The sequence below is a fragment of the Strigops habroptila genome, chromosome 16 (assembly GCF_004027225.2).
Source record: "Strigops habroptila isolate Jane chromosome 16, bStrHab1.2.pri, whole genome shotgun sequence".
NCBI classification, from domain to species: domain Eukaryota; kingdom Metazoa; phylum Chordata; class Aves; order Psittaciformes; family Psittacidae; genus Strigops; species Strigops habroptila.
Window position 1 is genome coordinate 6,523,783 of NC_044292.2, and position 26,354 is coordinate 6,550,136.

Sequence of the window (26,354 nt, forward strand, 5' to 3'; positions counted from 1 at the left end):
GGAACCCCTCCACATGCATCAACCCTGGTTCTGGTTGCATAGTTCTTTCACTTTTTTCTCTGAGTCCACTTGTTCTTTGAGAGGGCTGATCTTAGCAAGTCTTTGATTTACTTTTGTGAACTGCCATAGTAGTTATCTGCTCATTTTAGTTAGCAAAATTAAGAGCAAAACCAAAAGCCAGCATTCTATAATTGACCAATTTAAGTACATTTAGTTTGAACATGGCCACATATATCCACTTCAGTAAAATTCATGATGAGTTGTGTCTATGTACACAGTAAAAATTGTCATTTTTAAAACCATATTTTTACTACTCTGCAGACAGCGACACATTTATGGACTTACTGGTTCCTGAATATCCTCTGCACAATTCCCATTGGAGTCACTTGAAGATGCTATGCTCATATAGTGCTCATAAGAGCCGTTGCTTCCACGGCTTCCATAACCACTGGAAACATTGCTGTGAACCGGCTGTATGAGGAGGGAAAAAAACAGTAATTAAAGAAAATAGATCATCTGCTTAGAGAACAAAAAGAAGAGAACAATGGACTTTAAACACAGAACTTCAGGTAAACAAAAAAATTAAGTGAAAAGTCAGTATTGCTGTGGGCTTTATCACTTGTTTGGAAAAAATTAAATATCACATTTAAAGCTGTTTCAGGATGTAGATTTATCTTTCAACATAAAGACTTGGCAAATACGTCAAACAAACTATTTTTTCCTAATCAGATGGGCTCCCCCGAGCCGTATTTTTAATGCTGTCACACAAGCCTGTCTCCATTTAGAGCTTTCGTTTCAGACCATTTTATCAGATCATCCCCAAAGCAGTCTGCTAAACAGACGCCAGTTTCTTTAGCCCCTCACTGAGGCCAGCCAGTGTTCTGAAATTCTTTCACCCTCTTTACCTGCAGAAGCAGCTTGTAAATTTGTCCTTGCAATTCTCTTATCTCTTTCTCAACACGGCTCGTTTCTTTACTTCTTGCAGCAAAAACATCTTCATTCAGAGGGCTTCTGGAGAGAGCCAACAGAATTTCACTGTTCATTTAATTTGATGACGAAAAGGTAGCTATAAACAGTTGGAACAGATTCTTTATTATCATTACTTTATTTTTACTGCCTTGCTCAATCAATACAAAGGGATGTCATCTGTTCCACTAGCAGCTCTGCTAGGGCAGTGAGGCAGTGTTATGAGAGCAGTGCTTCATGTGAAGCCCCAGGGAAGTCAGTACACCAGCACAGTGACAGGAGTTAAGGTTGACAAGAATCTACACCTGTCTCCTTCACCCAGAAGACAAATTCACACCCCATAAAAGATCACTTTGAACAGTCAAAAGGCCATCTCAAAAAGCCATTTCCTAGAAAAAACATGTAAAAGGAAGGCAGACAGTCATATTTCCAAATCTCTTGGAAACTAATGAGAAACGTGAAAAATAAACTTGCACAATCAATACTAAATGCATTTTTAAAAAGAGGTTATCTTGGTAAACACTTAGATTCTGTAGCAAGTGAATGTTCCGGAAGAAAAATCAGAAGGTCATTTTAGCTACATGTCTTTCAAGTAATGTTTTTTGTTGCTTTGGTTAGCCAATCATGAATGAAGGTAAGGTAATTATTTGTTAGTGTGATCTACTTCTTACATTGCATTTTAACTTATACTCAGCTTTCTAAAACTGATATTGAGACTGATTTAGACATGTCCATTATCAACCATGTGCAAAAACATACGCTAAAAAAAAGTTGATTTTGCCTTTTATTTCAAAGTAATTATTTTCATACTTAAATGAAATGAATGCTGTTCCGAAGGGATGGGCTGCAAGACAGATGCTAGGTAGTCACAGACTGCAGGAGCAACACTGTTCAGTACTGAGACTGTTTTGTTTTGCAGAGCATTCAATGAAAAGCACTTTAACAGATAATTCTACAGCTGACTTACGTTCGGACTTTGTGTCGGCCAATGATGAACACTACTTTCCTGCTCCAAGGATTCACAAAACTGGACCAGCTGGTATCCAGTATGACATAATCCCCATTTTGAGTACAAAATCTAATAGGTAAATGTTCAAAAGGGGGTTGACCAGCGAACTTCAGGACTGAAAAAAACAAACCCAAACCAATCAAGAAACAAGGTTTAGTTTGCGTTATGACACAGGAGTGCAAGCACAAACACTAACAATGGGGTCCTTTAAAACTCTGGGCTTGAATCTGCTTTGATCAAACTGGTTGCTTTAATTTATTAGCTTATTTTTGTCTAGACTGTAGTCACATGCCAAGCAATATGATAATGAAAGAACATTAAAACCAGTAGAAATTCCTCTTAAAGCAACTGTACTTACTCTTCCGGTGAATAGCAACCATCAAAGGACGATCTTCTGGGTGCAAATACATCAGAATGGACGTTCCAATTAAATCTTGAGGTAAGTAACCCAACAAAGGCACTGCTCTGAAACCCAAACACATTATCACTGGTTATAATATAGTTCTGAGTATTTACATCCTTAACCCTTTGCTTGTCAGGGAAGTCCCCATGCATGATCTACAGCAGCACGAACTAAGGCTACAGAACATTTTCCAACTCCATATGATCATTCTAAGGATTGACAGTGCAATGCAGGTATGTAAATACTAATGAAAAACATTTCTGTGCCTGGAGATGTGGTAAATTTTCACATTTGCAGGCAGCTTTGTGCCTGTCATATGTAAAGAGAAAATAACATTAACGTAACATAAAAAAGGATCTTGAAAAAACATCAGTATGAAATCTGACATGGAGGCTGCAAAGGGTGTTGTAAAAACACTCTAAGGGCTTAGCAGGAGACAGGTTTAGTTTGGTCAAATTTATGTGGCCCAACTCAGTACAGCTGTATCTCCACACTGCAACCCCCAGAGCTTTGCATTATGTGGGTTTTCCACTCTCTGTGTTACCACAGGCCCCCATTGCCCTGGATGACAAAACCTGACTGCAGTTCTGTTTAATTTACATGGCAAGTTCTAGATGTTTTTCCATGAGCGTACTAACACAAAACTACTTTGTTTAATTCACTATCATAAACTGCACAGTTCAACTACATGACTTGGGTCTCCAGCCACATCACCAAAGGATTTTTTTGCTACCTCTCCATACACACCTCACAGGTATCAAGACTCAAATCTCACCTGTCATCTATGTCAAGAAAAACACAGCCAGGGGTGTGAGTGGTGGTGAAGATTCTTTTATCCATAGGGATTCGAGGAGCTAATAGAAAAAGAAATATTTATTGAAACAAAATATGCACTAGGGCAGAAAACCTGTTACTTTTGCTCATGATAGAAGGTTATTTGCTCCTGAGCTTTTTTAATGGCTCACTGCTTTCTGACCAGTAACTCACAGAAACATTACACATTTTTAGGTGCTACAGATTTCTCTCAAAAATAGAAATAGGGAGAAGAGATCAAATGCTTTGGGACCTTGCAAAGAAGGCACAGATGCTCTGGATTTGCACGCACACACACACAGATTGGAAGTTACCTGGGTGAGCCTACCCAAGCACAAGTTCTAAACAAAGGTAGCAGACTTTCATATACTGCATTTTAATGTTGGCTTGGTTTTTTTGACTGAAGTCTCCTGACTTGCCTTCATATCCAGAGTGAATTTTCTCAGCCAAAGCTAAGCAGCAGGATTCTGTATCCACGTGGACAGAAGTACACACATGGACTAAGTATGGTGTGATTCGGAAGGGGTAATAACGTGTTTCTTCATCTTTACCACTCCTGAGGGAAAGTAAAAGGGATTAATGCACTGGTTTCAAGACTCAGATACTTTATGCCAGGGCTGAGAGCCCTGCAGAGAAGTTATGCTAAGCACAGATCCTGACAATCAGGATCTCCTGAGGTCCTTAGCACACTCCTTTGCAATCCATGGCCAACATCCATCAATACTGCTCTTGCTGCCCTTAAAACCAAGTAGGTGTTTTGCCTCCAATACTTGCATTCAGAGGCTGTTCTAGAAATGCCATTATGCTAACCTTTTAATTCCCAGTCCAAAATGCATTTGAGAGGCACCCATTTGGTTTTTGTGCTCTCCCTCAAGTCAAACAGTTCTTTTTGTTGTTTATTCTGTACCATTTTTAGGAAAATAGAATTCTGTCTCTCTCAAGCTTTGTTTCACTGACCTACGTGAGACTCCTCCAGCCTCAGTTCACAAACAGTTGTTGTTCTTTGATGGACCTCCCGTTAGAATTTGTCTTCCTAGAACATGTGTGAGCAGTAGCAGCACACAACATCCTAGATGAGATCTTAGCCTGGGCTTTGTAATGACTCTTTTCACCTGTTATAATTTCAGTATCTTCCCCAGCTCTGACAGAAAGAATTGAGATAAATTTCTGGACATTATCACTTACACTGAAAGTTACTTTCTTATTCCACACTTACTTTTGTAACATGTTTCTAGAGAGAAGTTAGTGCCATAAAAACTACTACTGACAGCTCCCCCTCCTGGAAAAAGAAAGACACAAACCTTCCAACACACAGCTCCAGTAATGTACTTGCCTGATCCTGCAGAAAAAGGATTTCACCTGGGCATATTCATACAGAGAAGCTATAAGAAGAACACACGTTGAAAGTATAAGTTAATAATCTCAGAAAGACCTGTAGGAACCATTTAAAAGTCTGCATTCTCCAGACTTTCTGAGCAACACCAATCTCTCAACCTGCTCTTTATCTGCTAGTGAATTAGTTGTTCAACAGTCTGCTCCCACCTCAAATGTTCTCTCTCCCTTCCAGCCCACTCACTCTTGGAGAAATGGCTGACCTGGAACTCAATTCGAAGGAAACACACAAGATCTTGATAAAAAAACCTCCTTTTCAGTGCATCCCTATGGAAAGGATAGGTGAAAATTCCTGGCTTTAGAAGCCATGGACCAAAACCTATATAGAGCCAAGAGTTATAGGGAGGGGAAAATTCAGTAACAGTTCAAAGCAAGAAAACAACAACTACTCCATAGGGGCACCACTGCTCTGCTGGGTAGGCACATGACTAGCTTTCAAGCAGTGTAATCCCTGGCATGTTTGTGTTAGCAGCCTCTGATGTCTCACGTCCTTTGGTAGCAAGGACTTTGGATTTCCCAGCTCTGATGCCAGAACAGCCCCATGACTAGCTAGGCAAAAGACACGAGCTACATTTGAATTGCTCACAAATAACACAGGACTCAAAAGACACAATTTAAGCACATCCAGCACTAAACAGCAAGTCAGCATAAAACTGAAGTTCAGTGAGCTATGTTTGCAGCAGGCTGCAAGCAGACCATAAAGATGAAGCACCTGAGCAACTGTAAGATGTAGATTAAACAACTTTAAACTCACAATTAGACATTTAGTTTCTTTTTAAAACAAACATCAGTATTTGGAATGAGTAAGATGGTACACAAAATGATCTATCTGCCTTTTACTTACCCCAAGTAAGTGTTAAGTCTCTAGACTAGCTAGGACTAGCTACATAGCTACTTGAGTTTTCAAAGTGAAAAGGGAACAAGTGTTGCTGATGTATATTGCTAGCATAAACATTTAAAATGAACAGCTATTCTATCCTATCCTTGTTCTGCAAAGACAGAAAGACACATAAAGCATTTAAGAGCATTGCCAAGCCTCACCTGTTTGACTTTCCATGTTCCAAAGAGGCAGGTGGGACTGATCGGTGTGTGTGTAGAACACACTCACGTCCTGAGGGACAAGCAGCTCTACAAATCGGGAGGAATCCAACAGTTTCTTCTTACAGTTTAGAATGGATGCTGCCTGCTCAGAAATATGCACCATGCGTCCAGAAAGCAAGGAAAACACAGCCACAAATGTGTCCTGGAAGAAATACCATTGTTAAAAACAATCCCCAACACATGGTACCAATATTGTAAGGATAAAACCCAACCAACTCAAACCCACCACACAGCACAACCTACGACAGAGGTTCAAAAATGGACTCTTAAGTTAGCATCCAATTAAAATTATGCACAAGCTATTAGTCTTCACTGCAGTCGTAGCTTACTCAGGATTTACAAATCCTAATAAGACTGCAGTATCAAAACTGAAACAGATTACAGTGATGCCTGCTGTTGTCCAGAATGATTTGCTATCAGAAAAATCCCCAAACAACAGAAAAACTACATCCAGGAGTACAAATAAAACCCAAAGTCCCTCACAACTATAGACTTCACCAGCTTTGAAAGCTTTCCGCTAAGTGGGTCTCAAGAGACTACTATGCAGTAACTGGAGTCTCAAGTAAGATACTCAAAGAGGTATTTGTTGCTTTCGGGGAAAAAAAAGAAAAATAGGTCTTTCTTCACTTGCTGCTGTTGGCTACCCTGAGTCAGCACAGATAAGAAGTAGTCTTGATCTACCTTTAAAAGCACAAAGGTCTGTCTGGCTAAAACTTAAAGGCTTTTCAATTTTAGATGTCCTATTTCCACAAAACGGTGTGAGGAGACTAAACAGAGAGTGAAACAGTGATGAACTCCTCGGGTATGCCTGAATTCCTTACAGTGTTTTTTGGAGTGTGTTCGGACGCAACTGCCACCAACTCTTCTACACTGTAAGTCACCACATCTGTCTGAAATACTCTTCGGTCACTCAGGGCCTGGAAAAAGTCATTGTTTGCTAAATTGAAGAAAAACAGGAAAAGCAAAACAAACACAAGGAAGTCAGTAAGGAGACTATTTTGAAAGTGTTTCTTACAGCCCTTGTATTTTTGTCATCTTTTTGGTGAAGTCCAAATGAGATGAGGAAGGTCTGTGTAGTGACAAAGGGAAAAGGAATAGTGCTTATACTATTGGAGAGACTTTTTTTACAGAAAATGAGCCTGAGGAAGTAGGAAGGACAGAACATGATGGCAAAAGAACAATTTTAGCTACTTAGTTCTGTTGGAAAACACAGGCTATCAGTAATTTTTCAAAGTGGAACAGCAATGTTGTTTTTTCAATATATATGGAAAGTTATTAGTAGGCACCTATTAGCTATAGGATGCTGAAGAAGAGAAGCAGTAGGTGGGCATTTCAACAAAAAAGATACCACGATTATTTAAAACAACCCACAGTGCTTCAGAAACTCAGATGTTTGCAGGATAATTGGAATGCTTTCCTTTGTTTTAATGCTATTTGTTGCCCAACACATCTATTCAAACGAAGCTGCTGTATAGCTTCTATGCTTCCAGGTTTTTTTCCACACACCTTGGACCTGCTGGACACACCGCAAGGCATAGTTGAGAGCACTGATTGTACTGGGCTTGCTGGAACTCCTTTTGTCTTCAGGCAAACACCTTTTCATTTCTTGGATCATCATCACCATATCTTTGTGAGACTGGCTCCAATTCAGCTGCTCACTGTAAAATAGAGGTTAAACTTTACCAGAGACTTCTGGAATAGGAGCTTCTTTTCTGTCAAGCAATTAAAATTATTCACTAAATTAATTTTATACTCTTAACTGCAGGGTCACAGAGTATCCTGAAACATCCTAATGCTTGCTCACTACATTTCTTGTTGTATCTTTCTCACTTCTTTGATATTTAATCTTTTCTCCTATGCTTTCCTCCTTTCCAACTCCAACATGTCATGGACGGCAGAGTCACATCAGAATCAATTAAAAATAAACTGATGTTTACTCTAGATTCTCTAAATCTCACTGGTATTAAAATAATGAATAGATGCCAATTCTTTATGCATATAAGTCTTTCTAGCCTTGAAGTCTGCATCTGAGTAAATGCAGGGAAATGTGTGGTCCTGAAAATACACCTGATGCAAAGACTTCAACAGCTGCAAGGTCAGTAACAAGCACAATCTCCCTCTTCTTACTTTTGCTTATTTCACTGACTGAATAATAAGCAGTCACCAGCAGCCAATATCCTCAAAACACTGACTGATTCTCATCCTACAGATGGGATATGAACACTGTTAGTTTAAATAACTTTTGCCCATCTGGCACTATTAGTATCATACTCTCACTGCATGAATCAGTAAATAAGTTCAAGTATTGGATGTTAACTTTATGTGTTAGATCAACACTGCAGAAACTATAGCTTTGTGCTCTACTACTTCTCAATACAGCCAATACATGTAGAAGCCACAGAGGGGCAATGACATGTCTGTTCAGCCAATCTAAAACCGAGGCGAACATCTTATGAGGAGCTCTGCAGCAGCAATGTGCAATCTACACGTGAGGCCATCATCAGCATCACGGTTTGTGATTCAGGCTTCCCCGGTGCACTGAAGTGAGCCCCGAGGAGAACTCTGCATCGCAGCTACACAGCTCCCTGACCGCGACTTCAGCTCTCAAGCCCAGAACATCAGCTGAAGCCATGGGACAGCCGGTGCTCCGCGCTGCCAAGTTACCTGTTAACCTTGCCGTGCCTCCCGAAACTTCCAGCCGAACAGCCATTTGCCTCCCGGCCGCAGAAATCCGCTTCCCCGGCGTCTGGCGCATCAAACCCTCTCCCGCCAGAGCCGGTCCCCGGACACACCGCGCACCCCGAGCCCGCCTCCCCCCGCGGCCTGGCTGCGGGGCCGAACGCCTCCTCCCGCGCGCCCGCAGCCGCCGCTGACCAACTCGCGCCGCGCTCAGAGCCGCCGCCGCGGAGTTTGCCCACGTCCATCTCCAACCCTTAGCACGCTACAGCGCGGGGGCATCGGCGGCGCGGCCAGACCCTCGACCTTCGGAGCAGAGCCGGGCCGAGCCTCCCGCGGGTAAAACACACACGGCGCGGAGGGAGCGAACAGCCCGTCCCGACGCCCCGGCAGCGCCCCGCGGGCCCCACCTGTGCCGGGCCCCGCCGGAGCGGCACGCCGTGAGGCGAGGCACCGCCCCCCCGCCCCGCCGCGGTTACGTAACGGCTGCCGCACGCGGCGGCCCCGCTCCCACACACGGCGGCCGCGTGCCCGGCGGGAAGGAGAAGGCGGAGCCACGGTCGGAGCCGCTCTTTATTGGACGGCCAGAGCCACTCTCCCACCCCCCTCGCGGGACGCGCCCCCGCCCCTCACGCGCCGCTGCACGCGGACCCCGTGCGCGCGCCTGCCCCGCCGCCACGTGCGGCGCCGCCGAGCCCGCCCCGGTAGGCGGGGCCGCACCCCCCCTCCCCCCCGCTTCCAACCACCCCCCCCCCGCAACGGGCTCCCGCGCCGCTTGGTCCCGGGTAACGGCAGCACACGGAGCCCGGCACCGAGCGGGGCCAGCCCAGCGCCAGGCCGCGTCCCGTCAGCAAGGCACCGCGTGAGAGGGGCTGTGCTTGTTAGTGATTAATGGCAGGAGTGTCTTAAGGCAACAAGGTGAAGTTAGTTAACATCTCGGTAATCAAAATAGTTTGGCTTTAAGTGGGCTGGAAAAACGCAGCGGGTTTGAAGTGGAGAGGCTGAAGATAAGGCACCTCCAGGGCATCCGAGTTTCTTCCTGTAACTCACGAATATATGCTCCAGACTACAAAAAGAAGAAAGAGGTTGGACAAAGGACAGTCTCCTTCAGCCCCTGACAATCCTGCAGGTGAAGAACCTCAGATACCAGAGATAACTAAAGGGAGATTTAAGAGTTCCCCATGGTGGTTCTCCTAGTTTTAGTTTCCCTTTGTGCCTGCACACCAGTATTTCTCACCCAGGACGACACATCTGTTGGCAATGGTTACTGCAGTGTTTCTGACTGTATTACAGCACAAACTCAAACTTTGTCCTCCCCGGAAATACTTGGGGATCAATGAGAATTCAAATCAAACACTGGACTGTACATTCCCTGGCCTGCCATCCTGACCCAACATTAGTATCATTGCACTCTGCAGCAAAGCCTCTACTGCCACAGCAGCACCCTTGGAACTGCCACCCTGGATCCATCTAGCAAGAAGATGTGGCAGATGAAAAACCAGTTCTTGGACAAGGGAGGCAAATAGTATTTCTCCTTACACAGCTGCACCACACAGCTGCAGAAAACCAAGGCTGTTCCTGTTTTCCAAGCCCTTGCTATTCTCACTGTCACCCATTTCACTGCACAAGTGGTTGAGATTCAGCCACTGGAGCTCCCACAGTGGTCACAGTTCACCAGTCACTGCTATTTCAAACTCATGTTTATATACTTCCAGTGGAGTATCCTGGCTTTATTTAAGCTGCACCCATCAGTGAATTAGCACCATCTATTCCAGCTCTATGAGAAATCCCCATTTTGGTGAAACTTACCAATAATGATGATGATGATCATGACAACAACAGCTATCAATATCACCCACATCTGTGAAAAAAGCCACACACACTTACTACAAAGCAGGCAGCAGCATTAACTGGCCTTCAGGGTACATGAACACAGCCACTGCAAGGTACTTTTGCACCATGTGCTAGATCTAACACAGCAAGTAACACTCCTTCGGTAAGCAAGCTCGAGCCACACTCTAAGGTGGGCTGTGCACACAGGCAAAGCAGACCAACGGGTTCTTCTCCACTGTGCCTCCATGCAAAGCCTGTCTCAGGTGACCATACAAGCAGGAGTCAAGAACTATTAAACATCATTTCCACTCTTACCCTGTACCATATCTTTCACTGTCTTTGCTGCTCACTGAAGATGATTCCAACCTTTGCCAACAGCTCCAAGGCTGAGTGAGCTCTTTCTGCTTTCTAATACTTCCTGCACTTTTACTCAACCGATGCATTTTTGGCTGCCTTCTTCCTGTTCCCCAAAGCCTCAGATTACTGAGGAGTTTCCCTCTGGCCATTGCCATCTCAGACACAGTCTTGCACCAAGTAGCACTGCTGGTAATCCAGCTTTTAGTTACTTCACCTAACCACTATGCCACGTTGTAAAAATTAGATGCTGTAACTTAAGTAACATTGGATAAAGTCACTTCTGCCTTTTGAGATGCTGATTGTAACAGTAATAACCTTCACTGCAATATCGTATAGTGTAAGTAGACAAGCCATGGATACCTTACAGTTCTTCCACCAATACTTTCTTTTCAGCTTGGCCGCACTGGTCTCAAACTGGGAAGCTCCTGCCTGCAGCGCATCAGCACGGTCATCCAGCTCTGACAGCTTCTGATCTCGCTCCAACACCTTGTCCACGTTCACTCTCATGATGTCAACGACCTACATCAGTTTAAAGATTAAAGTTATCAGTTGTATCACCCAGTGTAGAACTCAATTGCAAGCAACAGACAGCAACACACAATACTCTTAATGTGCTTTTCTCAGAAGTAGGAGCTATTGCCTTTTAGTAAACCCAGCCATAAGCTTACACAAAGTCACCTGTGGCTGGAAGTCCCCAATGCCTACTTTAAAATGCCAGCAGCGCTGGCATTCCCTTGAACCTGGGACAAAATTCCCTGATTTGCTTCAGAAGGAGTTCAGGCATATAAATATGACATGTCAAAAAGCACTGTCAGCAGCCAGCCTGGCTATTGGACTCCAAGTGTCCAAAATCCAGACATGTCACATTTGGCAGTCAGCCTTCATTGCTATTGGTGAGAGACAAGCTTGTTCTCTGTAAGAACAAAGGTTTTTATCTTTACTCATGCCCAATCCTCAAGCACCAGATCTGCAGCTAATGTTTTACAGTGGTAACTTTGCTTCAATTCCCTACTCCAGCTGAATGGACCTTCTTTTTTCTTTAACCTTTGCAAGAGTTAAAATGACGTGGGTATAATAGAGCAAGCTGAATGATCCCAGGCCTCCCTGTCACATAACAAAGGGGAAACTGCCCAAAATATCCCTTTTATATGAATATAGATGATATAAGTTTCCTGAAGGACAAACAATTACACTGATATCAGACTTTTACCTCATCTACTTGGTGTTGAGTCTGCTGAAGACGACGGTTACTGCCGGCAGCCACATTTGAGCTTCCAGGAACACTAGCTGACCTGTAGTAAAGAAAGTCATTATTCTGTTTAGCTTTTGACAGGCTGGGGGTTTGGTTTCAAGTCAATACGCTTATTGTACACAAGTTATCTGACATTCCTGACAACGGGGAACTTGTGTTCTTGGAATAAACACGGGGCAGTTTCCTGCTGGAGAAGTGATGTTTTACCAGCTGAGAAGTGGTGCGAGTCGTGCAGCTTCCCAGACATCTTGCCAATGAATTGCTCAACATGCCAAACGACAGCAGTGGATTGCTAATACTGTAGTTTATAGCAAGGCACATGACAACTCCTACACTGGTTCACAGGGCTCAGGGGTGTTCTTGTTTTCCAGCACGAACACAAACACCAAGCTTCCAGCTACAGAAGTTTACAAATATTAAATACAGAAGCTTAATGGTAATTCTAACTACGTTCTCTTCCAGTGGTTGCCTCTGTTCTTTTGAAGCAGGTACCATGGAGCAAGAGAAAGCACAAGAAGGAAAAAAGCATTCAGCACATACAACAATTTACCTCAGCTTTGAGCTCTTACCCTCATGCTGCCAAGTTGTTTTCACCAGCTGCAACACCCTGCACTTCTGTAACGGATGCACCACCCTCTGCACATACTCCTCACACCAGCTTCAATGCTTCACCCCGGTTTTGTTGCACCTCTCTAGAACTGTCTGTAGCCAATCTGCTTTCCCACATTTTCATTTCTTCTGCATCACAAGCATGTAGTGCTCAGTGCACGCTCAAAAGAGCTGAACCTGACTATTGGCTCTATTTATACAAAGACTTCTCGTTCACATTTAGCGAGAATAAACGCTCACACACAAGGAGCGAACCAGGAAGCCCGTGACAAGGCTCAAGAGCCGCGCACGTATCACACAATACAACCGCTCCTCTGTTCTGGCACTGAAGCCGCTCTTTCACCGCTGCTCCCGGACTGAAGCGTCGGAAATGAATCCTCTTCCTGGGCGCAGCGGTTCCCAACGCAGCCACCACCCGGGCACCGGAACGCGCTCCCAGACCTGCCTGGGGCTGGCCGGACTCCACCCAACCACCACAGAGCCGCGGGACGGAACAGCCCGGGCAGGAGCCGAGCGGTCCGGGGCCGCGCCTCAGGACCCGGCGGGGCCCGGCCGCCCGCCACCGGCCGCGCCCCGCAGCGGCCGCTCCCGGAAGCCGCCGACACGGCGCTGCGCCACAGGCCCGCCCCTGCTCCCGCCGCCCCCCGCCCGGCCCCGCACTCACATCCTGCCGGCGAGAACGGAGCACCGAGACGGAACCCGCTTGGAACTGCGCGCAGCCCGGCGGCGCCCAGGAAGTGACGACACACCCGGGCGCGGCCGGGGCGGGCCCCGAGGAAACCACGCCTACAGTGGAGCGGAGCCAATGGAAACCTCGCCCGCAGTGGAGCGGAGCCAATGGAAACCACGCCCCCACGGTGGGGCGGAGCCAAAATAAACCACGCCCCCCCCCTTGGGGCGGGCCCCGGGGGAACCGCGTCCCCTGATCAGGCGCATCCATTGGGGCGCGGGGGGGGGTGTGTTTGTGGGGCTGTTACCGCTGTGTCAGGCACCTCCCTCCCCGCTCCCCCATCCAGCCCCGGGCGGGCGGCCCCGGGGGGGCGGCACCGAGGGGGGGGCGCCGGGCCCGGCGCGGCCGCTGCGCCCCGCAGAGCCCCTCGCACCGGCCGCGTGTGGGACGGGCCGAGCTCCTCGTGCCTGTGTGTGTGTGGTGCAGGGGCGCGCCCCCCCCCAGCCCGTGTCTGCTCCTGCTTGGGCGCTCATCCGGCCACCATCTCGGTGCGCGATCGAGACCCCCCAGCTCCATGGGGTAGCCCCTTTGTAGTAGTGTAATCACACCATGGACGCTTGGCTGGTGGGATGTGGTGCGCGACCGCCCTCGCATCACTTTTTCTTATGTTATTCTTTTCCCCCATTACTTCTTAAACTGCCTTTTTCTCACCCGAGCTGTGGTTTTCCATGTTTGCCCTTTCCCCCATGCCCCTGCTTGCAGGTAGGGTATGGGCTGGTCAGATTGTAACCCATAAGAAAGTAGATTCTACTTACAAGCAGGTCATGTAAGAGAAGAAACACCCTTTTCTCCTGGTTACAGTGAGTAAAGGACACTCCATCATGCACGGAGTGTCCTCCATAGGATGCATGGGATGTGGTTACAGAAAGGCGCACGCTTTGTATGGGGAAATTTTCTTTGTTTTTAATTTACAGCAGAAAGAATATAAAGCATTCAGAAAACATTTTCCATATTTTAAGGGCAATTCAAAACATTTTGCATGGTTCCAGCAGCTGAGTTCTTCAACAGATCCATTGATTCAGTGATGCTTTACATGCACGGTTACAAAAATAAAACTTACAAAAGAGAAGACATCTATACTAGTTTTACATGCAAGTCTTGGGGACCCCCCATTGGGCACCAGCTATTGTGTGGAACTGCCATAAGCGTGCAACCAGAGAGGGGGTTCATGTTATATTCTGTATTTCTTTCACACAGTATTTCTGCTGTCGAATGTGTTTCACAAAGGAGCAATTCCATGATCAGAAGACAGAAGCTCTGGCTCCTAGCACTTGGGAATTCGAATTTTCCTGGAAAGCTGCACTTACTTATCTTCCATGAAAATGTTAAGTTCCACAACCGAGAAAAGGGTGAGCAGAATCACTTCACTGCAGGGGAGTCTTTAACTCCCCAGCGGTACACTGAAGGGTTATGGCCCGACACAACAAAGCACTTCGAAGCCGTACTTAGCTTCAAGCATGCGAGTAGTTCCAGTGTGCCCATGGAATTGCTTGCATGTTTAACAGCAAGTACATGCTTAAAGGTTTGGCTGAAGCAGGATCTAGATTGGTAGATACACCACCAGGCCCATGGATCTGGAAGAGTAATTTGAAATAGCTCTGTATATTACTGAACAATTTGCTGTAAAGACAGGGAGTTAAAACATTTCCACTGAGGTCACTACTCTTGCCAGGAAAAGGTCGATTCTATATTGTCACGTATTGGTGAATGGGAGCAACATTTTGGTTTCAAAATGTCAAGAGTTCTTCCAGTATTAATACAGAGCATTTCCAATTCATTCCAAAGGGAATTCTTCGGCGTCTCCTGTTCCCTTTTAGCGCGAGAGAGGAAAATTTAGTGGTTCAGGTCCCAATTCCACCCAGTGAATGGAGGCCGGAGGCTGCCCACAGGCAGGGTGTGAGCACCAGGCCCATTCCTTGTCATTTTCAATTGAATCAGGTCATAAAGCAGCAGTTCAGAAATGTACAAGAGAATTCGGATAATGAGCTATAGCACATCTACTGTAATTCAATGCTGGCAGTGAAAAGAAGTAATTAAAAACAGGTACAATTATAGAAAAGGCACCAAGAGCACTGACCCCAGTTTTCCTTCCCCCCCCCCCCAAACAATCTTTGTTTTTACTCTTCTTTTTAAAGACACCAGTTTAAAAGCTTCTTATGTGTGAGTATTTTTAGGCTTCACAACAAGCCTCGTGTTTAAACATCGCGTTGGTGGCCGGGATCAAGCAAGAAACAACTATTCCAAAACTAACGTCTCAAATTTACACCGGTCCATTCAAACTGCCACGAGCAGAACGCGCGCACGGGAGCAGCTTCTGAGCTCAGACACGTGGACGGAACCCACAGCAACGCCACGCACTTCAGGAGGTCCTTCCCTTACATTCCTGTGTATCGAAGATCAGAACCTGGTTCCCATTGCCAAGAACTGTGTGACAGCTTTTGAGTAGTTCAATTTACAAAACACCTAATTTCTTTGGCTCCTCACTATGTGGAAATAGCAATAATATACCATGACACCCCTACGAGATCAGTTTGCATCTTTTTTTTTTTTTTAAAGTTTTACTTAATTTTTTTTTTTTTTAAGGTTTTTGTGCAATTTTATGACATTTTCGGACTTCCAGCAGGAGAGATGAAAGTGTGAAACATTATTTTCTACTTTCGTACTAGTTTTTTTTTTTTTGTCTTTTTTTTTTTTTGTCCTTTTTTTTTTTATTTAGATTTTCTGTTCATTCTAAGTGTTCTTTATTGGAGTGAGTGTATGGTGTTAAGCTAGATACAGGTTTCTTTTTGTACTCTTATGATTATCTGCTTTGCAAAAGTAACTCAATTTTCTTAAGCAATATCAGCATTCACATTACTTGGCACCATTGGCAAAAAAAATAAAAGTACCCAGAAAGAAAAGACGGGGGGCGGGGGGGGGAGAAGGAGGAAGGAAGAAAGAAATGAAACCAACCAACCCAAGGTCCTGGTAGCCAAAATCAAATGTAAACAGATCCTTTTTTTTCTCTTTTTTTTTCTTTTTTTTTTTTTAAGTAATGTTGCTCTGCCTTTTTTTTTTCCTAAGTCTAAATACAGCAGCTCTTTTTTTTTTTTTGCCATTTAAGTCATGCTTTAGCAAAAATGTTCTTCTAAAGAACATTTAAAATAAAGATTTTTATAGTGAAATAAAGTTTTTTGTTTCATTGTACAGACCATAGCCACTAATGCTTTGCTTTGTTCATTTCTTTGTCTTGAGTTCATGCACATATCTCTTTGTTTTATTATATACAGTATGTACAAACAATACATCCACACTCTTCTCGTTCATTCAGACAAAACTATACAAATAATAATTTTATCTTGCCAAGTTATTGACCCTTTGTGAATAAAATATTTAGTAATTAATCAATATATTCCCTTTCAAATATTTTTTTTTTCTCATTTTCCATTTCTACCTTCTATATATACAGAAACTGCCCAGATTTTGATGAAGTAGCCAAAATAAGAAAGTTACTGGCCAGAATGCAGCACCACTCTGATCTTTAGGTGGTATAAAATGTCCAGGCAACATATGTGTGTGACTCTGCAAAACGACAAGAGGTTTGACGAGTACTTAAGATAAAAAGCTATGTGTTTCACAAACCATTTGAAGAACTTAATTAAAACAATAGTCCATGAAAGTAAGGCTAGAAAATAAAGTGCTGAATATGAGAGAAAGTACATGACAATTGATATGTTTGCAGGTTCTAGTAAAAAAAGAACAAAACAAGAAGTGTTTAAACTTGCTTAAGCTGCTCTCTCCGTTCCTCGCATTACCCGTTTGTCTCGCACACCAACCCCTTCTCTAAGTTCCCACGGGATGTATTAAAAACCTGCAGATTAAAAAAGTTGCATTAAGTGTGCTGTAGAGATTTAAATAAAACACAAAGGACAGAAGTGCGAAGGAAATGAGGATGCATGGACCCCATAAAGATGTACTGATCTAAAGCCCCTCCACTGAGACTCTCAAAGCTTCAGTTGCTTGGAGATGACCGACAGGTGCAGGAACAGCATTCTTGTGTTGCTTGTGCATTCCCACCTTTTCTTAACAATATTTTTGGTATAATATTTGTACAGTTCCACATGTTGTTTAATACAGCCCTATATGAAAAGGATAATTAATCGCTTCTTCCTTCTCGGAGAATGAAGCAACTCACAATTTCCTCCTGGTGTCTTTTGTTTTTCCCCATGATCCAACAGAAGATTGAGTTCCAAGATGTCTTGCTGAACAAATTAAAAGTTGTCCATGAAAGTGCAAATGCAATGACCAAAACATTACTGTTAAAATCCTGCAGCTGGTATTTCCAGAACTGCAGTGGGTATTTTTTTGTTGTTGTTGTTGCATGTCTCTGCTAAAAACAGAAAATGAAAACAGTCTGAAAAGCAATGTCACATTGCTACGGGATGCTGCTGCGTATCTTCAAGTTCCTTGGCCTTTTTCAATTCTTTCACTCTGAAAAAACAAAGAGGAGCTATGTAACACTTCTATTGCAAACCTCTTTCCAGACAGAAAAAAGTCAAAATGATTCCTCACTCTCAACTCCCGTGCAAAAAGAGGCAGCTCCCCGAGGAATGACAGGAGGGGGAGATGCTCCTGATACCATAAACAGTTGGAAGCGCACGAGCGGGCCGCTAGAAACCTGAGACAAACGCATGTGGAAATACCTATTTCCAGCTACTGGTTTTCCCTGACATTGGTCAGACTTTGTTCTGGAATTCGCCTGTTTAGTCACGTGGGGGTTCCTGAGCTGATTCTGCTGCTGTTCCAGCTGTTATGGCAAAGGGGATTCTCAGCACTGAGCTCTTGTCTCCACACACGGCTGAAGCAGCGCCAACTCCATGTTGTGCCCAGCGCAGTAGGGAAAAATCAGTCAATCATATGGGAAGATTGATACTGATACACAATCTCACATAAGAAAGTGTTTATGTGTGAGTAGAAGAACCAGTATGGGTGTGAAGAAAGGTAATTTACTTCACACTTCCTCCAGCTGCTAGTGGCTAGAGCTTGTGTCTTCTGGCATGTTGTTAGCTGTAGATTCCCGATTTCCCCCAGCCACCAGTGAAGGACACTGTGTGGAGGGAGTTGAGACTACAACATGGAACAGTCACTCTCCCTAGATGTGGCCTAATGCTTCAGTTCTCAGCTCTTTAAAATGCACGCAGTACATTACCTCCTCTAGCACTTGTCAGCATAAGAACTAAACCATCACTGAAAGCTGAAGCAATTAAAAGGATGAAGAGAAGGGAATCATTTCAATCCCATCGAGTAAAGCAGAATGCTGCATCAGCGCTGGAGCAGCAGCAATCCTCTGCTCAGACTGACAAACCGACTGCGTGTCAGTGAAGGCTCCCTGCTAAGGAGCGAGAGCAAATCCACAGGGACTTTGGATGTGAACTGAGCGTGGGGCAGCCCGGCTCTGCCTCTCCCAGCAGGGAGCTCCTCTCTGTCACTGCCGCCACGTGTCTTCCCCCTGCTACCGTGAGGGGAGGACCCCCAAAAGGACCTAAATTGAGGTGATTTAACAAAGCACGTACATGCCCAAGTGATGTAGCAAAAACCTGGAAGGACAAACAACAAAGGTATGGTACAAAGAACTGCGCCAGAGCTGCAAGTCTGTGTAACACAACCCAACTAAGAGTGAATGAATTCAACAAAGCCTAGGTAAATACAGATAGCAAAGGATGTCGGGAGAGCTAAGCAGCAGCAATGTCAGTTTGTAGCTTCTGTACGTAGGCTTCCACTCACACATCCTCCTTTGGCTCTTGCACCAGCTTGCTAATATAAGGATACGATGAAGGCTATAAACTGATCTCTATAAATACACCTCAATTTCACTGTTTTATTTATTACTTTTTCTGCACATACTGTTACTCAGAATCACAGTCAAAAGGGAGCTGGCTGCTTCTAACTCTTTGTTTTAGCTGGCTCAAAGCTCTAGCATTCAAAGGTGTTCTGTTTGTGAAAGAGGAATCAGTGACTGAATTGCACTAACCCATATGCAGGTCAGACCTTTGCTAGTTACCTTAATTCCACTGAGCAGTTTGAGAATACCATGTATGGAAAGACAGAGGGCTCTGCTAGTCCAAATGCACATGCCCTTTTCAGAGCTGGAAGACCTACATCCAAAAGGAGCCAGGATACTCCTCTGAAATCGAGCCCAGCAGAGGGGTGCCTCAGTACGGAAGCATCTCCCAGATGCCAAGAAGCGCTCTGGTCCCCAGGCTGAGGCAGAGGCAAGGCAGCTGGCAGCACCATCAGTTCTGGATTCCTCCTTGGGGAGCCCTGTGCTGAGCCTAAATGCCTGCTACAGCTTTACAGAGAAGCCTTCTCTGGGGATATTTTGGCTCTACACAAGCTGGTAGATGTTGCTGACATCAGGGGAGTGAGGGCTTCGGCACCTCACAAAGGAGGCAGTGAGCCCATGCTTGCTCCCAACGGGTGATGCATATCAGGGTGCTACCTGCTGGGTAAGTCCAGATCGTCTTTTCGTTACAGGAAACACAGTGAACTGAAAATGCTCACAAATGACCAACTGACCATCTTCAGTATATTTAGGTTTCTTGCAGCAGGAAAACAGCTTCTACCTTGAAATTGTTACTAACATTTCTATTACTGCACCACACAGAAGTGGAAGGTGAGCCAAGATCCCTGCAGTGCTAGAAAAACGTGGTGTGCCTCTGTGCACTAGGCAATTTTTAAGGCTTAGATTGACTATGTTCAAGATACCTTCAATTAAAGCATGATTTGCAGTGCAACTTCCAAGTGTTTTCTGTTGCACTTCAGTACTGCAATGTAAAATTAACCTGTTATTATAGATCTCTTACTGACAACATGCACGTTAGATAAGCTGGTAGCTCTTTCACTGAGACATGCTATACCTTAGTTTAGCACTTCAACATGCAAGAGCTACGCTAACAAAGCACTTTTGCTGGAAGAATGCAAGACATGCTTTGCTGCAAACTTCAACCTACAGCATGCAGTATCTGTACTGGTGCAGACCTATCGAATCTGTTTAACTGGAACACACATGCCAACAGAAGTTAATGACTGCAGCACTCAACATTTGCACTAGTACAGATTCTATTCAGAAATATGCACACTTGCCTCGCTCAAGCGTGCTTTACATTGGTTTACAGATTTTCAGCCTTAGAAAAAGGTTGCAAGTGCAATGATAATCACTGCTTTAAAACACAGGCACATACTAGTACAGAATTCCCCTATAACAACGTTACACACGTTGACGTTTGTCATGGGTACATTCCTGAAAGATGGCTTAAACAAACCCTGCATTCTGCAGAATTTATCAACTTCAGCTTCAAGATGATGACCATCCAAATGTATCAGGGCTAGGATTTCCTCTTCTTTAGTGTTTGATGTAATAAACCCTCCACATTTTCAAATGCAGTTAAAGTACAGTTTGACCAGGGAAGAATTTTGGACAAATTAGGACCCTTGAAAACAAATCCGCTGAGTAAGTGCTGCTAAGAGAGCTTTTAAGTGAACAATATGGCATTGCCTTCCTGCTAGAAGGTGATCTTCTTTGGTTCCTATTTTTCCACTCTTAAGTTCAGGCAGGGGAAGAGGGCTGAAGTGTAGCACTTGTAGTTAGTTACAAGCATTAATAAACTGCTCTAAGAAAAAGAACACTACTGGAATTTATAGAATGGTACAGCAGAAAGGATGTTCTTAGAGAAGATGTTTCAATCCAGTCAGGTAGACTTGCAGTGAGACTATATTTTTATTAACAGGAAAAAAAATGAGAGTGCTGAGAGCAAGTAACACCAGCAGGCCACGTGCCGATGGATGGGGCACAGACCTCTCCGGAGGTCCACAGCACTGGTGTGCTGGGTTGGATCACTTCTGGAAGCGCCTCCAGCAGGATGGGGACTGGAGGTGACACACATCTGCAAGCCAGAGTGCACCAGAAAAGGAAACAGGCTGTGGCTGTTGCAAGACTCCCAACGAGAAGCACTGTCCTGCTTCAGCAGCTACTGAAACCATGCACAGAATTGCAAGGATCGCGTGTTTGATTTTGCACTTATGAAGCCTTCAACAAAAGCCTCCTCAAATAACGTTTCCTCTAGACAGTAAGTGCCTCCGAGGTACAAAGTATTTCCCTCAGCAATTGCTGAAGAGCAGATGGAAGGAAAAAGCACGTGCAATAGAGATGACCACTGATAAGCTGTCTGAATCACAGCCGTGGTGCTGACACAGAACGAGAAAAGAAGATGATTTCAACGATGAGCTTTGAACCCTGATGCTTGGGAGCTGTGTCCCGGTTCCCAGATTGCTCCAGCCAGACAAAGCTTCTGCCCTTCAAACTGTGTTACTTACTTGGACACCGTACAGGAGCTTGCATCATTATGTGCTGAAGCAATGTAGAAAGCAACGGCCCCAGAAGCGAGCAGCAGCTCCTCTCCCCACGCACCCTCCCCAGTCTCGTATGGGAGTGTGTCAGCAAATGAATTAGGCCTCCTTAGACCAAGTTACAGCAAACAATGGCTTTATGAGTAAAGCGTAACACAAAGCTGCTTCATCAAATCCACTCCGTAATGCCCAGCCAGGGAAATGTTTAATGAATCTGAATGCTGAAGATCCGTATAGAGGACAGGGTGCAGGAGCCAGAGAAGGCTGTCTGGCGAGTTACCTGTTGCTCTGAGAGCTGAAATGGCCTGTGGGACATTTAAGAAAAGGGAGCTCTTGCCTTTTTCCAGATACCTCATTTGGGCAGCAAAACAAAAAAGACAGAAAGGCCCAATAAGAATGACACCCCCAAGCATGCAGTCTGTGATTTAACACATACATTTGAGCTCCAAATACATTCAGGCCCTGCAAGAGGTAAATGAAGAAAGAAATTACTTTGAAACCTTTTGTTGCAGGTACAGCGACACATATCCCAATATGACATTTTCTCACATTGTCCTGAACTGGAACAAACGGGACTTTTCAATCCTTTGAAGTTTTCCCCCATTCTCAACTTACTAAGAGCCATAAGAAACCAGGTACTTAAATGCAATGGCTGCTGCATAGCACACATTAAAAACACACAAAAAAATACAAGTCCTGGGTGCACAGGAGTAGGAAAGGGTTTATTGCTGAAATATCAAGAGGGAAGGGTGTGCAAACAACAATGAAATATAGTAGATGTTGTTTATTCAGGTATGAAATAAAGTTGTACTTACCAGAGAAACTGACTTCGGGTGCTACATGCACACTCCCCAAACTGGAGAGCTGCATTTAATCAAACCATTAGGAAACGGGGTGGGTTTGAGGGGATTTCTTTTAAATGAAAGATGCTGTGGATTAATATGTTCTTCATTACTCATGATCACGGGTAACAAGGGCACTCATTCTGCCCCAGAGCAGAGAGAAGTTTCACTGTAGGCAGAAAGCCATCGCCTGGCCTAATGATGTGAGAAGACTTGCTCCTTGTCATCACTGCAGATCACCTGCCTACCAAGAGCACGGCAGAGGAGGTCACAGCTCAAGAGGCCGTGTATTTTGTTCATGTCCTACACCAGATGTCGAGCAAAGCTCTCCTTCACTACAGCAGATGGTTTAACTGATGAGCAGGGAAACATCTGTATACAGGCACTGTGATTAACTGAAATCCGTGCACTGTAGCAGGTTCCCCTGAGATGAAAACTATTACTTAACAGCAACAGTAACTGGAGATTCCCCCTCTCCCTCCCAAAAGGCTTTTAATTCCTACCACAGAAAGACAGCACGTTTTGTCTCACACAAGTTGGCCAGTTATACTTCCCATCTCTCCATCTTTACTGATCCTGATGTAATGTATCCCAAATACATTAAAAATAGTGGAATCAATTTGCAGAGAGGTTTTCAAACTGAAACATGGAAGCAACTGCTGTGGTCATTTATCTGACCCTGTGCAGACTACCTAAGCACAGTGTCAGTGTACAGAATACATCAAATCTGTATACTGTGGACAGACATATGCTTGCATACATTCCTTCAGCATATACGGACATCAGCTTGTGTCCAGAATACTTCTGTGCATACACACCAGCAGCATACGCACACAGGTTGCTATCGGGATGCAAAGCAGCAAAGAATAATTTGCTTTAACAGAGTTATTTGGGCAGAACAGCAGCTAATACATTTTGTGATAGTTCATAGCTTACTGTTTCCAGATAAGCAGAGAACTGATTTCCCAATCAATCCCACATCACTTGTCATTCCAGGCAAAACCTGCAAATGCTACTGAACTTCCAGAATCTGCTTCCTGCTTATTTCTCACACTGGTACCTACACAAAGCCTTAACATGCAGCAACTGTTTCTCCTCCAGTGCTGACGGCTGGCCTGTCAGTGCTCTAACTGGGCATTGGTGAGGCTGCACCTCGAATCCTGTGCCAGTTCTGGGCCCCTCACTCCAAGAGAGACATTGAGGTGCTGGAGCGGGGCCAGAGAAGGGCACTGGAGCTGGTGCAAGGCCTGGAGCACAAGTGTGATGAGGAACGGCTGAGGGACCTGGGGGGTTTAGTCTGGAGAAGAGAAGGCTCAGGGGGGACCTTCTCGCTCTCTGCAACTGCCTGACAGGAGGATGGAGCCAGGAGGGGGCTGCTCTCTGCTCCCAAGGAACAAGGGATGGGACAAGAGGAAACAGCCTCAAGCTGCACCAGGGCAGGTTTAGATGGAGCTGAGGAACAATTCCTTCCCCAGAGGGTGCTCAGGCATTGGAACAGGCTTCCCAGGGCAGGGCTGGAGTCACCGTCACTGCAAGTGTTCACACCCTGTGTAGCCAAGGCCTCAGTGCCATGGGTTAGTGGTGGCCTTGGCACTGCTGGGGAATGGTTGGACTGGATGATCTTAAAGGTTTTTCCAACTTGGTTGATTCTATGATTCTGTACATAAAATGTGATCATTTGTCTGCAGCGTTCATTACTGCCCCATGGATATGGTAACTGACCCCAAGATTAAAGATGGTTGAACTTGCAAATATTTTTTCATATAAAAGTAGATACTTACTATGTCCTTACAACAGAGGAAGGCTGCTCTATCTAATACGAATGACTTGAAGTTACTTACAGTGAATTTTAGTTTTCAAAAACAGATTATGTTTTTTCTTCAAGAGGCTTTTTGAAACCAGACACACAACTGTAGGCCAAAACTTATCAGCCCTAGTTATACAAAAGCAGAAGGTTAATAAAAACAAGTCACCGAGTTAGTCCACCATTACTCCTGAATTAACCTGTGTTAGTTGTAAAGCACATTACCATACGTCCTAAGACCTGGAGCTGGTTTTTTTCCAGCTAACAACTTCACAGCATTGCTGTCTCTGCAATCAGGGGTAAAATGGTAGCACAAAAGTCATAGTTAGTCAAGAAATGTCATCAGCTATTGCTTCTTTGAGCCTAACAAAGAAGCAGGCTTTAGCCCGACTCATGCTCTTAACTCCTAAGTCACAAAAGTCATCTGTGCAATTCCAAGTCAGTAAAATCCTATGATCAACAATTCGTTTTCTTTTCTAAATGCTGCATGGAAGCAGGAGTCCAGGTCATCCCTCCCTCTGCCTGTCCCCCCTTTTGAAATAGTAGTGGTAAGCACATAAACTGCAGTTTCTGACAAAAACCCTGCTATCCTACAGCCTCACAAGTGCAGGATGGCACTGAGCAGCCCTGATGACAACACAGGCACGTGCCTTGAAAGCCTCAGCATTCCCTGCTCACACAGGGACTGTGAGCTGCCATGGGAATGCTTTGGTGTATTCCCTCCCTGCTGTCACGTAGCAAACCTGCCCACTAATGTGACCGAGCACAAAGGCGAGTGGAGTCTCTGTATGCTGAGAAAGAGACTCCTGACAGAAGCTCATGTGGCACTTACTAGAACAGCAGCTTCATCTTCATTTTTGGGTTTTTGTTTTCCCTCCTGCTATGTAAACAGCTGAGAGAAGCAATTGTCAAAAGCTGGGCCCTAGTAAGGCAACCAGACGTATAACTTACCGAAGACCAACTTCTAGAAGTTAAGTGTTGGTACTTAACCACTTTAGGGAGTAAAAAGCAGTGTGAAGAGCTCTTCTGCTTCAATCTGGCTCAGGTAGAAACAAATACCAGAAACAAATACTCTAGATGTAGGCTGCCTCTGTACTGCAGCTTCCAGTGCTCTAGCCTGAAGGCTGCCACAGCCCCTCGACAAGGGACATCATTACTCATTGAGTGTGTGTGAGTGCAGACCCCAGCAAGTTCCAAGGTCTACCAACAGCCGTTGTGGATACTGAAAGAATATCCCACCGACAACGCTGCCTAAGCATGCCCATGATGAATATACATGTCCTTTGTCACACATTCATGCACTGGTAACATCTACTGCAGAGCTCTGTCCTGTTACAAAAGCAGCAGTGTTAGTCATTGCAGTAGGGTTAGTTTATACAGGATTCTGTTTTATATCATTAATGGAGGTGAAACTTACTGGCATATCTTGGCTGCAGCCCCATGCAAGCAAGCAGAAAGCAAAAATATTTAAAATGGAAGAGAGGAACTGGCTAGCAGGCAGCTACACTCACCCTTTTGTACAGCCTATGGTCCACCAGTGGGCTTCAGATTGCAAAACAATACCAAAGAGCTATTAGCACACACATGGCAATAACCGTACCTTACCAAGAGCTTCACTTCAGGGAGGAGGAGACAACACTTCTGCTTGCCTGGAGAGAAAGAACCCTTCCCACTCCTGCCTACTGGACTCCTCCTCTTTACCAGGGAAGAGCAGTCCTGTGTTTAGGTGTAGTAGGGCAGGAAGTAATAAGCAAGTAAAATAAACCCAATACTGTCATCCCTGTGGCATTTCTACCTGCATCCTGCCTTCCCTTGCAGCGAGCATTTGTTTTCTATCTTACTCCAAATGCTCCTCCATAAAAAACACAGCAGATCATAATCACAGCCTAGTAATGGTGTAGATATCTCCCAGAAAAGTTTCCTAAGAATCAGAGAAAGAACAGGAGATAGGAGGTTGCCTTCCCCGTGAAAGCTGACTGTATGGACCATGTATGGATTCAGCTCAGCAAACCCAAATCCACTTCAGAGCTCTCCAATTTTCCTAGATGTGTCATATCTGGGGACCACGAAGTAGGTGGAGTCTTTCCAAACCCATTAAATACACAAACCTTTGATTGTGCCTCACACAGGGCAGTGTGCCTGGAGACAGCTCAACTCACAGGAGGTGTAATGGCAAGTTTTA

At 44.8% G+C, this 26,354-nt stretch overlaps 3 protein-coding genes across 27 annotated transcripts in view; all 3 read right to left on the reverse strand.

The window, feature by feature from the left end:
- The window catches only part of PER3 (period circadian regulator 3), a 36,388-nt gene extending 27,573 nt beyond the window's left edge, over nucleotides 1-8,815 (reverse strand). For 13 of the 16 annotated variants that reach the window (XM_030508043.1, XM_030508044.1, XM_030508042.1 and 10 more), the window contains exons 1-11: nucleotides 8,349-8,815; nucleotides 7,191-7,342; nucleotides 6,506-6,621; nucleotides 5,625-5,826; nucleotides 4,525-4,573; nucleotides 3,611-3,747; nucleotides 3,154-3,232; nucleotides 2,334-2,440; nucleotides 1,934-2,090; nucleotides 906-1,011; nucleotides 346-471 (exon numbers count right to left, since the gene is read on the reverse strand). In XM_030508043.1, the coding sequence (XP_030363903.1) occupies nucleotides 346-471; nucleotides 906-1,011; nucleotides 1,934-2,090; nucleotides 2,334-2,440; nucleotides 3,154-3,232; nucleotides 3,611-3,747; nucleotides 4,525-4,573; nucleotides 5,625-5,826; nucleotides 6,506-6,621; nucleotides 7,191-7,342; nucleotides 8,349-8,608 (1,491 nt within the window). In that variant the 5' untranslated portion in view covers nucleotides 8,609-8,815. Of the gene's footprint in view, nucleotides 1-345; nucleotides 472-905; nucleotides 1,012-1,933; nucleotides 2,091-2,333; nucleotides 2,441-3,153; nucleotides 3,233-3,610; nucleotides 3,748-4,524; nucleotides 4,574-5,624; nucleotides 5,827-6,505; nucleotides 6,622-7,190; nucleotides 7,467-8,105; nucleotides 8,302-8,348 lie in introns of those variants that run through there. The other 3 variants (XM_030508046.1, XM_030508048.1, XM_030508054.1) reach the window with 3 other exon arrangements.
- Nucleotides 8,816-8,920: 105 nt separating this feature from the next.
- Nucleotides 8,921-13,178, reverse strand: VAMP3 (vesicle associated membrane protein 3). Its single transcript, XM_030508084.1, has 5 exons — nucleotides 13,076-13,178; nucleotides 11,761-11,842; nucleotides 10,911-11,069; nucleotides 10,170-10,221; nucleotides 8,921-9,426 (listed from the first exon to the last, which is right to left on the reverse strand). Coding segments are annotated over exons 1-5 (315 nt in total). The 5' UTR covers nucleotides 13,078-13,178; the 3' UTR covers nucleotides 8,921-9,406.
- Nucleotides 13,179-15,662: 2,484 nt separating this feature from the next.
- Nucleotides 15,663-26,354, reverse strand: part of CAMTA1 (calmodulin binding transcription activator 1) — a 240,515-nt gene continuing 229,823 nt past the window's right edge. For all 10 annotated transcript variants that reach the window (XM_030508028.1, XM_030508031.1, XM_030508025.1 and 7 more), the window contains one exon: nucleotides 15,663-17,611. In XM_030508028.1, coding sequence (XP_030363888.1) covers nucleotides 17,548-17,611 — 64 coding nt within the window. In that variant the 3' untranslated portion in view covers nucleotides 15,663-17,547. The remainder of the gene's footprint in view (nucleotides 17,612-26,354) is intronic.

Excerpts from the sequence above, each read along its gene's own strand:
- VAMP3 (XM_030508084.1), bottom strand. Across the intron at positions 10,222-10,910 it reads ATTGGTGGAAGAACTGTAAG|ATGTGGGTGATATTGATAGC; the intron begins GTATCCATGGCT and ends CTTTTTTCACAG. Across the intron at positions 9,427-10,169 it reads GATCATCATCATCATTATTG|TCTGGAGCATATATTCGTGA; the intron begins GTAAGTTTCACC and ends TTCTTTTTGTAG.